We start from the raw sequence: 13467 nt of genomic DNA, 5'->3' as shown, positions 1-13467 counted from the left end.
CAATCGAGAGGAAAGAATGAGGGCTGTCAGCTTTGTTAAAAGGCTGCAATGGGATCTCCCCGGCACCGTGTGCCGGCATGGCCTGACGATAGGAGATGTTGACAATGACGGTGATAATGAATTAGTTGTAGGTACTGCAGAGGGAGAACTTTATATATTCAAAGTAAGCTATTCGTTTATCAATCCGTGTTTTAAACCCCTCGCCACTTCTGTGGAAGCTTTCAAAAGTCTGCTTTTAATCACTGTGCAACAGGGATCAGAGTTATGGCAGAAAATACCAGGCTTAGGTCTGATCACGAGCGTAGCGATTGGCGATATCTTTAATTACGGACGAAACGCGTTAGTTGTAATTTGCGGAGATGGCTGGGCGCATATATTTTACAGCCCACGATCGGTTAATCCCAGCACCAGCAACCCAACGTCTGCTCAACAATCCAGTAAGGAAACGATCGATCAGGACACCATCAAGATTGGTAAGTTGAAAATTGTATTCCGGCGTCACCGTGGGTGGTGATGTAACAAGCTTTCTGAATTCAGATCAGGTAGATGGCAACAGCGAGGTGAACGAGTTGTCTGGTAAAATGGAATGTGTTCATGTACAAAGGATTCCAACGAATACGAAGGTGGTGTTGGTGGCGGATGTTGATAAAGATGGTGCGAACGAGATGATACTTGGCTTGACCGATCGCGTAGTTAGGTCTTATAGATGGTCGAGCACTCCGGAGCTCGGGAGAGGGAAGTTAGTCGGGTTGAATAAATGGGAGTGTGCCAATCAAATAGGGACAGTTACGTTACAGGTATGTATAGAGAATAAAGACAAATTGAAAATCACGAAAGATGATTATAAGATGATAATTAAGATTCTGATTCCCGTTTAGCACACGGCGGACGGAACGCCAACTTTATTAGTTGCTCAACCTGGGGGCACGTTCATGCGAATCAAGTGCAATTCCGAAGATTGTCACTCGGAACACGAGGCTCATAAAACGAGCAACGAAACGGCAGCAAGCTGCGTGGATTATCAAACGCTGGGAATATCACGAATGCGCAACCAGAATATTTCAACGGAAATCATCGGAGACTTGCAATGCGCCGAGAGCAAAGCGTCGAGTAACGAGGCCAAAAAATCTTCGGCCAAGCAAACTGTCCCGAGTGCAGTTCAGCGCGGGAAGCACGTTAAGTCTGCCTCGCTGGAGCTCAAGGGGAATACTTCCCAAACAGAAACAAGAAAGAACAGTTTGGATCCAGCGGAAGTGCGTAAAAGAACTTCGACTGCAGAAGACTATAAAACGAGCAAAGTGTCTGGGAAGGCTACCGCTGCCGGCACAGATCAAGTCGACGGTAACCTGATGGGTGGCAACGTGATTCTTGCCGATTACGATGCGGAGCCAGAGAAGGAATCGTTGCTGCCCACGTACAAGGACTTTTCCCTCCAAGATAATAGCGACAATAATAACGAAGAAAGCTTGAAAGGGCAGGATAAAGCCGAAGGTGACGCGAATGCGAAGAGAAGCTCGTCACAAGGGAAACCTTACGCTCTAGCCACCTTAGACGGGACAATAATGCTAGTCAAAGATGAAGTTATTTTATGGTAAGGCTTGACACACTTCCTCTGCACCTGATCGATTTTAATGCGCGTACATACTCTCACATTTCTTTCCCTCAGGGCCATGCAAGTAGATCACCAGATATTCGCTTTGTGCCGATTAGACGTGACTGGCGACGGCTGTGACGAAATAGTGGCTTGCGCTTGGGACGGGCAGACTTACATTTTGGACCACCAACAGAACAGTGTCCGGTTCCATTTCGAGGAGCCAGTCAGAGCATTCTGCACGGGTATCTATAACGTATCGCCTGGAATCTCGACACCTTGCCTGGTGTACAACACCTTCAACAACAAGGTAACTATTTTTCGTCCTCGCAAGGTGCAAACACCCGCGAATACAGGAAGCAAGCGTGAAAGGTTACGCGACGATATGCTTGCAGATTTTTCTCTACTACGACGTGACGCTTCCGAGTATGGTGATTAAACCGTTGAATGCGCTGGAAGAGCTTGATCTTGAAGAGAAGCAAACTTTGGACGGCCTCCTGGGGAACTGCAGCGATATGGAAAGACAACAGAGGATGCAACAGTTTACCGAATGGTTGTTGTACGGGATGTCTTAAGAACGTGTAACGCTTGTTAGACTTTATGTAGAGGAAAGAAAAATACACGCATATTCTTCCAAGATACCCGTGTTGTTCTTGCACCGTGCACGTTTTTGTGATTGACTGAACTGTAATCGCCGGAGACATTGGCGATGTTTGAGCAACGCCCGAGCAATTTATTGCGCGCGTCCGCGTATCTTGTCTAGCCTCGGGGATGTTGTTCTTTCCGTATGGACAGAATATTCACTGCCGTTTGCTATAGCGCCCGTCGGGATCTGCCTTATCGCGACGGATATACGACCGACGAAAATTCTTATTATAACTTTTTGGCAAACAAGGACGCAACGGTATCGGTTACCGAGTATTTTTTCGGCCGGGCTAAAAAGTCGCCGGCATAACGCTACTTGACTATTTGCAGAACCGCGGGAAAAACAGAACTTTATCTGTCTATCGTAAATTAAGCTGCTGTTCGCGTAGTATCAGGTAAACATATAGCATTGGTCCGGGCGTCATCGTCCTCAGTGGGAATGTAGATCTCATCGAGTACTTTTCCGAGACACTGCTGCACGGCCGTGCTCGATATCGGCACGATTAGATCTTCAGATCTTGCTCAAGGATAAACGGATAGATCCAGAAAAGCCCTCCGAATCGTCAGTTACCAATCGTCGCCACCACCGATTCATGTGGAAACGTTAATGAAACCGTGATAGCGCGGCGAGAGAGGAACGGGAAGCTTACTTGATCGTAAGAGCTTGGAACAGGTACAGTGGTTTCCTCCGCCGCGGTGCGGCTTATCGTATCGCAAAGAAAGCGAAAGAGAAAAAAGGGGCGAAATAGGACGCCTTGTTATGTAGTTGCGACGGCTTAACAGCGGCTACTTTATCGAGTGCAAGTGTCGATAGCGGCGTGTCCCTGCAGTGTTTTCGGTGTGACTTAACTGCTGGCTCGATTAATTCTAGAATGGCAGGGAACGCAACGGAGCCGAGCCTCCTCGGCCAAGAGCTGAGGCAGCTGACTTTCGGATGGACCGATTACACGCTTTTCACCGGCCTTTTGGGGATCAGTGTCCTGATCGGCATTTACTTCGGCTGCTTCGGCAAGAAGCAGGACAACACCACCGAATACTTGCTCGGAGGGAAGTCGATGTCCTGTTTTCCGGTTAGCATGAGCTTAATCGCAAGGTAAACAACGATCTCGCGAATATTCCTCGGTGATGGACGAATGTGTCCTACGTTCGTCAAGGTACGAATAAAGGCTAATGGTCTTCTCTTCGGTTATTTCAGTCATATATCAGCAGTCTCGTTGCTCGCTATACCCGTGGAGGTGTATCAATACGGCACACAGTACGCCGTCTGCGTTTTTACGTCTTTCCTATCGTTTGGCATCATCGCCCTTATTTACGTGCCTGTGTTTTATCAGCTGCAACTGACCAGTACCTTCGAGTACTTGGAGATACGATTCGCCAGGCCGGTGCGGACGTTCGCCTCGTTCCTTTACACCCTGTCGCTGGTCATTTACGTGCCGCTGATCATCTACGTGCCGGCGTTGGCCTTCTCCCAGGCGACAGCGATCAATCTGCACCTGATCACCCCGATAATCTGCATCGTGTGCATATTTTACACGACCATAGTAAGTCGCTGGCAACTGTCATCCCTTCGAGACGGCGGCCGTGTTTGCGAGCGTAATCTCGCGAAACGCGCTCCATTACGAAACGCATATATGCACTGCTTAGCGCTATGAATGAATTTTGATTTAACGTGGAATTATCAGTGTCGCCTATCGCTCGTCGCGTATCCGTCTTCGTCAAATGTTTACAATGTTTGCGTCTGTCAACTGCCGCGAGACCGTTCGTTAAACTATATGTACACACATCATATGCACGCGTAGAACTGTTAAAGGGAATAGAGACTCGTCAAAACGTTACGCCCCAAGATGAATCGGATTTCGCCGACTCGTTTCACGGTGGATCGGCAGGGGTATCGATAGGGCCGCCTCCGACAGTAGATAAATCTCTCTTTGGGGATCCTTAGGGTGGCTTGAAAGCTGTCGTATGGGCGGACACCGTTCAAATGACCGTAACAATAGGAAGTCTCCTTGCCGTGCTCATCTTGGGCACAGTGGCTGTGGGTGGTGTGGCCGAGACCTGGAAGGTAGCGCACGAGGGCAACAGAATCGTGTTCTGGAAGTAGGCGAAATCTCTGATCTGTTCATGTTTTATCGGTCCGAGACCAACTGCCTTCGATCCGCGTGCTAATGAGGGGATGATTTTCGCAGCATGGATTCGAGCCCGTTCGTCAGGAATTCCTTCTGGGGCATGTCGGTGGGCATGACGGTGACGTGGGTGTCGGGACTGGGTATCAGTCAAATGTCGATGCAGAGATTCCTGGCGATACCGACTATCAGAGAGGTTCACAAGTGAGTACGAACTGCGATGCTTGGTGAATTGCACTGGAGGATGCAAGAAGGGCATCAGTAGGTACCAAAAGTCAGTTTCGAGATATGTATTTGTAAACATTACGAAGATAGATATTTTTTACACCTACGTAGTGAAGCTGTTGTAAAACTGTCTATGATATTAAAATTTTTATATATGTCCTTTATAGTTGCATTGTTACAATCGGAATTATATAATAAATGAGTCAGTGAAATTAATTTTAATTATAGCTCTCTCAGGCTCTTCTTGCATAAAATGTAGAGATATAGAAAAATGTTTTTTTTAACCTTATATTTGATTATTTATTTAATATTTGCATAATGTTTGAAAAAATATTGATTATTGAAAAAGTAGATAGTCATAGATCGCGTCATGTTCAAGTTTATGTATGTTCGGCTTACAAGGGAAGTTAGGCAACTCGGAAATTCAGAAAAGTATGCAATCTACTTTTTGTTGGTGCCATAGTGCGATTCTGGGTGGTGTGAAAACAACCCTTGAAAAAACTGCAGAATTTAACCGCATACAAATAATTATCCAAAAAAATATACTTTTCAAGTTACCCCCACCCCTAATCCTTAATTCATGAATTACTTATACGCAGTTTTGTAGATTTAAATAAAAGATGCGACTTTTGTCTAAATTTCTTTCCAATATCTCTCACCGTTCTCGAGATATTCCACGAAAAAGAACGTTTTGCAGTTGAAAATTCTGAAAAAATTCAGACATGTACACCAATGGGTAGAATATCTCTGATTGTTATAATAAGTTTCTATTAACTAGAACAAAAGTAATGGAGCTCAAACTGCAAATTACGTTTCACCCCGTAACTACCCTAGCAGTAGGAATACCGGGTTGATACTTGGCAGAAATAGTATTGTTTGAGGAACCTATCGATTGTTGTACACCAAGTCCAATTTAGTTTGGGGGCACTTTTCACTATGTTTACTCGGCTAGATCCTTTGCCATAGCTCTATCAATTTTAAAGATACCTACACTAATTATATTTAGGCGCATATGTAGAAAAGAACAAGGAATCTGATTATTCTTTTTATGCAAAAATGGCTCGAGTGTCCTCAGGCCGTTCTCGCATCCAACTGTACAATTCATCTGGAAACGATACGTTTGTTTCCACAGGTCGCTCGGATTCACGGCGGTATGCATGGTGGCCATAAAATGGGTGTCTGTGTTCACTGGGCTGATAATGTACGCCAGGTACCACAAGTGCGATCCTATAAGCACGCACGTACGTTTCCCTGTACCCGTTCATCCTATAGAAGCGCAACCTGCGTGTCCCTTAAATCTGATCAGATCAATTGGCCTGCAGGTAATCGCGAGGAGCGACCAATTACTTCCGTATTACGTGTTGGACGTTGCCGCGGAAATTCCGGGACTTCCCGGTCTCTTCCTGGCCGGCCTGGTCAGCGCTGGCCTCTCGACAATGAGCGCTAATTTGAACACAGTCGCTGGCACGATGTACGAGGATTTCATCGACCCCTGGCTACCGGAGAGCAACAACAAGGAATCCAGAGCGGCGAATATAATGAAGGTACGGAACGAAATTTGATTTCATTGAAGTACCCATCCGCATCACTAGATATCGACGAGCAAAGTGTGTTTAATTCGCAGGCAACGGTGGTGGTGATAGGGTTGCTCTGCGTCGCGCTAGTCTTCCTCGTGGATCAGCTGGGGGACATTTTCCAAGTCTCTTTGAGCCTCCACAGTATCACCTCTGGGGCGATGCTGGGCATTTTCACCCTGGGAATGCTAGTGCCATGGGCAACGGCGAAAGGGGCCATAGCAGGTGGATTACTATCCCTGATATTCACGAGCTGGATGATCATCGGCGCTCAGGTGAACGTGGCTCGCAAGCGATTGACGTACCCGCCTCTTGTTTCCTCCACCGAAGACTGCCTGAACGTGGAAAGCCTATTCAATCAGACAATGACGCACGCGAGTGCCATTCCGCCGATGCTCGAAGAGCAACCCTTCCTCCTCTTCACCGTGTCGTTCATGTACTACGCCCTGATCGGTTTCATGATAACGATGGTGGTGGGGACGGCAGTCAGCTTCATATGCGGCGTTCCTGATCTACAGGACGTCGACCGGAACCACTTCCCACCGATTATTCAGAGGTACGCGCACTCGGGCCACGGTCTGAACACATTTAGCAGGAACTTATTGATAAGCCGGAATGTCTTCCTCGTTTCAGACTAATGCCTGCGAAAAGGTACACCGAGGTGCCGATGCACTCGGTTCCAACGGCGTTGATCATGAACCCGGAGAAGGAGAAGATCAGCTCGTGAACAGCTCTCCACAGCATCGTGTTCGTGGTACTTTTAACAACGAATCCAGCGACGACCACCTCGCGCGCCAGAATTAAACCAACTTTCTAATATCGCCACGGAGTGTTAAGAACAAACGAATCCTGGAACGATAAGGATCGGGGAGCATCGAGCGACGGCCCGGTCCCGCTCGTCACGAGAAAGCTATACCGTAACTGGTCCGCTCTGGGTTGAAAGCACCCATTAGGCCCCCGATGAGGGTGTCAAATTGACTAGATTATATATCTGTCCCACGCATCTCAATACAAACAACTCTCCCAAACATCTGGAGGAACGATGCCTATCGGATTAGGACGAATGTAAATGCGAAGGGTGTTTTCTGCCGAGTCATTCGTCGGCCCCGCTCTCGAGAATCCGCGACAGATCGATCGTAAAATATGCGCCACGGTCGTTGCACGTGTTCCCGAGCGGCGGTCTATTCGCCGAAAATCAGGAGGTGCATTAAACGCCACGATTTATCGCCGGCAGTGATACTCGTCGTACTCGAGGTCCATTCGGTACGGGATAAAGATGCTTTGCTTTCATTACGAACGTTTTATCATTCCACAAACGGCGACCCAACCTCCGCGCACTTTCAAAAACCGCGCAGGATTTATCGTTAAACGGTCCCGGCGTTCTCCGCGACAATAGAGAATACATTATCGACGCTGCGAAAAATCGATACCGCAGATATATCAAGGTAACACAAAGGGCTCGTACGGAGAAACGGTTCGACCGCGGTGCTATCGGCCACGGTCGACCGATCTGGATGCGTAGCGAACGTGGCTTTCTAAGGTAGGTAGGTAGCTAAAGCGTCGCGGACTGTTAACGCGTCCAGCTCGCTGAGCTACTTGAGCTCGTTGCGTCGAAGCCAATGCCGGATCTATCGGCCGTTTCGTCCCGTGAATACTTTACTCGATTCCGAGGTAATCGAGCAGCGACGGGGAGATAAAAATCGCGGCCCGGTGCGTGCCACAATTCCGTGGAGAAAGTCGACGAGCCGGTGCTAACCCTTATCAAAAGCTGGAGATGTTATCCCCGGGTTTCGAGAGAACTCGGTCGGCGACAGAGGTGATTCCTGAAGAGGAGTCGTGGACGTTACACGCTGGGTCCGCCGTGGAAACGGCACTTCTGTCTCCAACCGGAGACCGCATTCCACCGAACCATTTTATTTTATTGGACTGAAAGGTGTCAAATATAGGTGGCAAGGGCCCACCTACTTACATTCCTCTCGCCTCTGGTCCTTCTCCCTCCACGGCCCGTGATTTCATCGTGTAGGTAAAACCTTCGAGGGAGGGGTCTCGCCCCTTTGTGGCCGGGTGACAGATTTCTGACAGATTCTGTCTGATTTGGTGTCGAGTGACGGAGACCCGAGAGGGCCGATCTCGCTGCCTTCTACCAGTTAACTAGCCCGACCATCTCCTCGTCTCGCTTCGCCCTCTGCCTCCCCTATTTCGTGGTACAACGCATGTACGCGTTACCTCGCGCGAATATTCCTCTGAGAACCTCTTCTCGATAACTTGAGCGTCTCGCGCGGTGGTTCTCTAATCAGAACACAGCAGAAGCGATCGCCCTGTCTAACCAAAGGTTAAAATCTCGCGGAAGAAGGAAAAAATCGTCCAAGTAGATATCTATGGGTCGTAGAAGCCACGGGTAGGTATACAGGGAGCTACCGTCGGAGGTTTGGCTTAGGTTCTAAGCTGTCGGTCTTTCTTCCTCCCTCTCGTCGAGCGCAACTATATGACGGGGCTGCCTGGTTTTTGTGGGGCCACGGTGTATACGCGCAAAAGCGCATAAAAGCTGAGGGGGCCGTACGGTGTGGGATACGGCTTATTTCAGCGACAATGCTTAGGGCCGGGCGCGAGCATAAAGGAGCATAATGCAGCCTGCTAACGTGAAAATTATTCTGTCAAACATTCGGACGTCGGATTACCGCGGGTGACCTCGTGTCCCGGCAGGACACGCTTTTTCAGAAAAGGCACGGCCAGATATACAGGCTACGGGGCCGCGCAGATGCCGAAAGGATTTCTCGGTCAACGAGACGATCGTTGATTTACGCGTCAACTTGGACGACGGCAAATTGGGAGGTCGCCCGGCGAGCGCGGACGCGAAATTTATCCGTCCATAAAATCCTAATGTTATGCGATACTTAGGGGGGCGGTTATGCCAGCTCGATGATATAATTCACGCAGCGTTATTGTTTCTGTGGCACCCGCGCCAACAGCTAAACCGCGCTGCAACCGTGTCTCGCGTATTTCGGTTACACCTTTATTTTCGTTCGCGCGCGATGCGTGGATATTTGTATCCGCATCCGATATGTAAACAGTCTCTGTGAGAATGAATGCCGAAGTGCCGACCGTCTCTCGCACGCCTCTCGTGTTCCCGAAAACAGAGGGAGAGAGGCAGGGTACGAAGACAGGGGAAATAGAGGTAGAGGGAAGATGCAATAGAAAGCAGTCTCCGGGCTGCAGACACGCGGAATATTGTGACATTTCTTTCTTGGCTGACATTCAATTTTCAGGCTGGAAACGCGGTGCCCGAACCGCACACACGGTACGCCCGTACCCATAGAATAGAACACGATACACCCATCTACCTTCTCCCTTCCCCTTTTTACCGTACCAATGCAACACAGCCGCACCCCGGCTGCTCTCACTACATCCAAACAAACAAACAACAACCGCCGTCTGGTTCTGTCCACGAGAACGACACCCGCCATCCGCTGCAAGGAATATCATCTCGCAGAGATGCTCCCCTGCGTATACCGCGGCACAATGCCCCAGCATTTTGATCCTCGGCACCGTGGAGAAGCGTATTCGAGGGAAATTACCCGTGCGCCGGTCGTTTTACGCGCGCGCATAGCCAGGGTTAACCGTCCCTGAAGATTGCACGCGAAGTTAACTGCACAGGCAGTGTTTTAGGGACGTTGCGTCTGAATCGAGAGAAATTTGCGTCGTCCGCTATTCATCCGCGGGCCGAGGAACAAAGTGGAGCGCCGCACGGTGGGGAAATTTCGCGATTTTATAGGCAAAGCAACAAATATACATTTTTGAATTCGACAAAATAAATGCAAATGTCAATTGAAGAACTAATACGAGTATCAAATGCTACCAATTTTACTGTTAAATGTTTTAATACAAAGCTCGCGTAGACTCGCAAATGTTTATGTTCATGTGAGGTTAGACCGATCGCAAAGAATTAATCCAGATTTTCAAGTTGCTTCAGATACTTATATTGTGTTATCTAAAGATCTGAAAATAATTTGAAGGCATGCATTCAATTCCTGGTGGTGCGTAAGATATCTTTTTGTCCTCAAAATAATTGTTTCGGCTTTTAATACGTAATTTATACAATTTTTAAAGTAGCGTTTTAGAAATAACCTTTTTATATAGGAATCAATTTTCAATACATAAAATAGTTATCAATCCCATAATATCCTGCAATGATTTTCATTCCTATTTTACGTTGGACTATTTTGATTCTATAAATGCAATTATTAATTGCTAATAGTTGCTAATCTTGTAATTATATGCATTGTTTTAAACACGATCCAGTGTGTCTTGTTTAACATACGACATAACTGTTACCGAGACTTGTTCACATGTTATACATTACAAACCTTTTTATTGATTTTTTAAACGATTTTATTCAGCTTCGATCCTCTGTTTGTTTGTATTATGTATGTTTGTCGTCAGAAGCGATAACTCTTCTACTATGCCCTGCTGCACTGTAGCAGAGGCACGCTCTAACAAAGAAAAAAGTGTATAAATGTAAATACTAAAAAAATCTTTATCGTCCGTAATTTTTGCAAGTGCTGTTTTTCGGATAATGTAGTTTCACATATATTCGAACGTAAAAGTGTCGAATTTTATATATTAAAAATAAGTTTCGAGGTTTTGACCACGAAAACCGATATAGCTCTTCAATTGACATTTGTATTAAATTTGTAAAATTGAAAAATTTCATTTCTGCAGTTTTGGCCCATAAAATCGCAAAATCTCCCCGCTGTGCGCGGCGGGAAGTCGGAGGGTGTTTAATTGCAGAGTGAATCTCTGGAATTGTAGGCGCAGTGGTGGGAAATACGTGTATTAAGAGATGAATCTATGAATCCTGGCTGCCCCGAGATACATATATCTAGCGCGGGTTCCGCAGCCAGGGGGGTGGGAAGGTGGAGACAGATAGGAAGTAGGGAAACGTTAAAAGGAAAAAGGGTTGCTCGGGCTAGGATGCTGCCAGAGACAGTCGAGTTGGCCCGCCGGCACGACCGCGTTTTGCCTCCAATTAGCATCTCTCTTAATGACGATCACCGAGGTGCAGGCGCACCTAGGTACCCCTGATTGCACGTTCACAGCCACTGTCCTCGCGTGTATGCCCTCTCCATGGTACATTACGCGGAACGCATACGCTTTCATGTGTACGGTCGGTTCGCGCTGGGAGAGAGCACGAGAGAGCCAGGGAGAGAGGCACGGAGAGAGACGAGGTGACAGAGAAGGACAGAGGGGATCTATAAAAAAGTCTTTTCCCCGCCAGCGACGCTCGCCCCACGAGTACGTAACGCGTAACGAATGCAACGTGCACCCTGCACTCTCGTCCTCCCTTTTCCTCCCCTTTCGTCCCGCGCCCCGGTTCCCCGACCCCTCTCCGTTCCAATCCCCACCCTGCCAATCGGGGGATCTTTATTTTTATCGTGGCCAGGCGGCTGGAAGGTACGTGGCGTACGCTCACCACGCCCCTGCTGCCTTCGTCCCGCCAATCGGTCCGTCGGCGGCCGGCCATTTTGGTCCATGCGGAGGCTGCGCGTTCATTTCCCCTCTTTGTCTTCCACTCGACACCGTGACCTTCGGGTGTATGGGTGCTCCGGGGAAGGATGCTGCGCGCGTGTAGCTCGTGAACGCTCGAGAACGCGAGCACCGATGGTGGGGGCGCGGAGCGGGCAAGCCGAACCGTGAACGTGCGCTCGGTTAGTGTTTCCCGAAATTTTTGCCAATTTGGGGGACGCAAAGTAGTCACGGCGCGTCACGTCGCCCTGTACCTACGCGCACGGAGCGGCTCGCGAGCGGCCGCGGGATCGCGACGCGTTTCGCAGCGGTGTGCATCGCGCCGAGATTGGAGAAGTCGCCACGCCGAGGATGGTGGGGGTCGGAAGAAAGTAGGAGGAGGGTCTCGGGGCGAACGCATCGCTTCTCCCTCTTCGATATCACGCAGGATCGCGTACGAGCTTCCTCGTTACGTGGAGGACGAGCGCTACCGTTTAATGGCCGATAATAACGAGACGAGGAGGAAAGGAGGGTAAGAGCGGGAGGCTCGAACGTACGTTCACCTTTTATCATCCAGGACCCACGCTCCGCGGCTGGGTGGGAGAGAAGAGAGTACGCTCTGAGAGGCCAGAGGAGCCGTAGGGATCTTGGAAACTGCGACAGTATTTTCGAGTCGTTCCTTTTCGATAGGTAACGCGCGCGTTGCTTCTCGCGAATTTCATAGGGAAGGCTCGCGGGGGCAGGGTGAAGCGGGGGCGCTGCTCATTACGTATCACCATTAAAATTCCTCGCGAGTGTTCCATCGGAGGAAAACCGTGGCTGCAGGGTGGTAGAGGGGCTGGGGAAGCGAGCAGGAGGACGGACCACGAGCCTGCACACCTATTTGCCCTTTCTCTCTGTCCTCCCCTGGTCCTCCCTCCGCGTTCCACGCGACGTCATCGGAGGTGGACGCGTGTGCGTGCTCGCGGAGGCAGACAGAGGTTGGCCGAGAGAACGGTGGGGAAACGTGCCGCGAGAGAAGGTAGGAGAAGGAGGATCGAGCGTACGCGATATTCCCTCGGAGCCTGGAATTTTTCTCGCCGGATTCTTCGTGTGTGTTCCCATCGGGCGGCGGCTCGAGCGAGAGAGGGAAAGAGAAGAGTCGGAGAAGAATACGCGAGGAGGTTGCGCGGACGCTCTGTCCCCTCGTCCCGTTGTTGGCCAGGCCGAGTTCACGGGCACATCCTGGGGACGCGGAGCACGGCGACATCTCTCGCGGCTCGCGTGTGCGTGATCGCGCGTGTGGTGGAAGGCTGGTTCACGGGGCAACTGGTGGGAGATCGCGAAGGGAGAAGCCAGGAGGACGAAGGCAGCGCTATCGAGTGGCGGTACCAGGAAGCAACGGCGTCGTCCGTCGTCGCCGCCACCGCCAACACCGTGTGTCGTCGTCGCCGAGAGAGAGAGAAGCCCGCCGCCGAGAGAGTATCCGAGATATCGCCGGTCTCGCACGAGATACACGAGCCCGCGAGCTAAGTGAGTTTCACGCAATCACCGATCTCTCCCGTCCACCCGTCTCTCCCGTCTCACGAATCGCTCGGCAGCGCCGCGACGAGAAGCGAACCGACGCGACGGGAGCACAAACACGCTCCAATTTTCCCCTCGTACGCCACCTCGAGCAGAGATACCCCTGGGCGAGAGCGCGATCCTCGCGGCCGGCCCGGCAGATATACCGTGTGTACGTGATCGAGGACAATCGCGTTCCGCGTGTGACACGACTGGCTACCCCGACGACAGAGGGTTGCGAGTTCGCGAGTTCGCGAGTGACCAC

The 13467-nt window shown here is 49.8% G+C and overlaps 2 protein-coding genes across 2 annotated transcripts; both read left to right on the top strand.

The window, feature by feature from the left end:
* Positions 1-16: 16 nt before the first annotated feature.
* Positions 17-2228, top strand: LOC143369359 (KICSTOR complex protein ITFG2). Its single transcript, XM_076813196.1, has 6 exons — positions 17-163; positions 254-473; positions 538-797; positions 879-1591; positions 1667-1901; positions 1987-2228. Exons 1-6 carry the CDS (start codon positions 17-19, stop codon positions 2164-2166), a joined length of 1755 nt encoding a protein of 584 aa, XP_076669311.1. The 3' UTR covers positions 2167-2228.
* A 422-nt stretch (positions 2229-2650) lies between these two features.
* Positions 2651-7451, top strand: LOC143368903 (sodium-coupled monocarboxylate transporter 1). The gene is made up of 9 exons (XM_076812109.1): positions 2651-2909; positions 3108-3329; positions 3432-3777; positions 4179-4333; positions 4423-4563; positions 5717-5825; positions 5907-6128; positions 6209-6714; positions 6792-7451. Exons 2-9 carry the CDS (start codon positions 3109-3111, stop codon positions 6883-6885), a joined length of 1794 nt encoding a protein of 597 aa, XP_076668224.1. The 5' UTR covers positions 2651-2909; position 3108; the 3' UTR covers positions 6886-7451.
* Positions 7452-13467: the final 6016 nt, after the last annotated feature.

This window comes from Andrena cerasifolii, chromosome 5 (assembly GCF_050908995.1).
Source record: "Andrena cerasifolii isolate SP2316 chromosome 5, iyAndCera1_principal, whole genome shotgun sequence".
NCBI classification, from domain to species: domain Eukaryota; kingdom Metazoa; phylum Arthropoda; class Insecta; order Hymenoptera; family Andrenidae; genus Andrena; species Andrena cerasifolii.
Note: the sequence above shows the minus strand (reverse complement) of the source record. Positions and strands in the feature narration are given on the sequence as shown.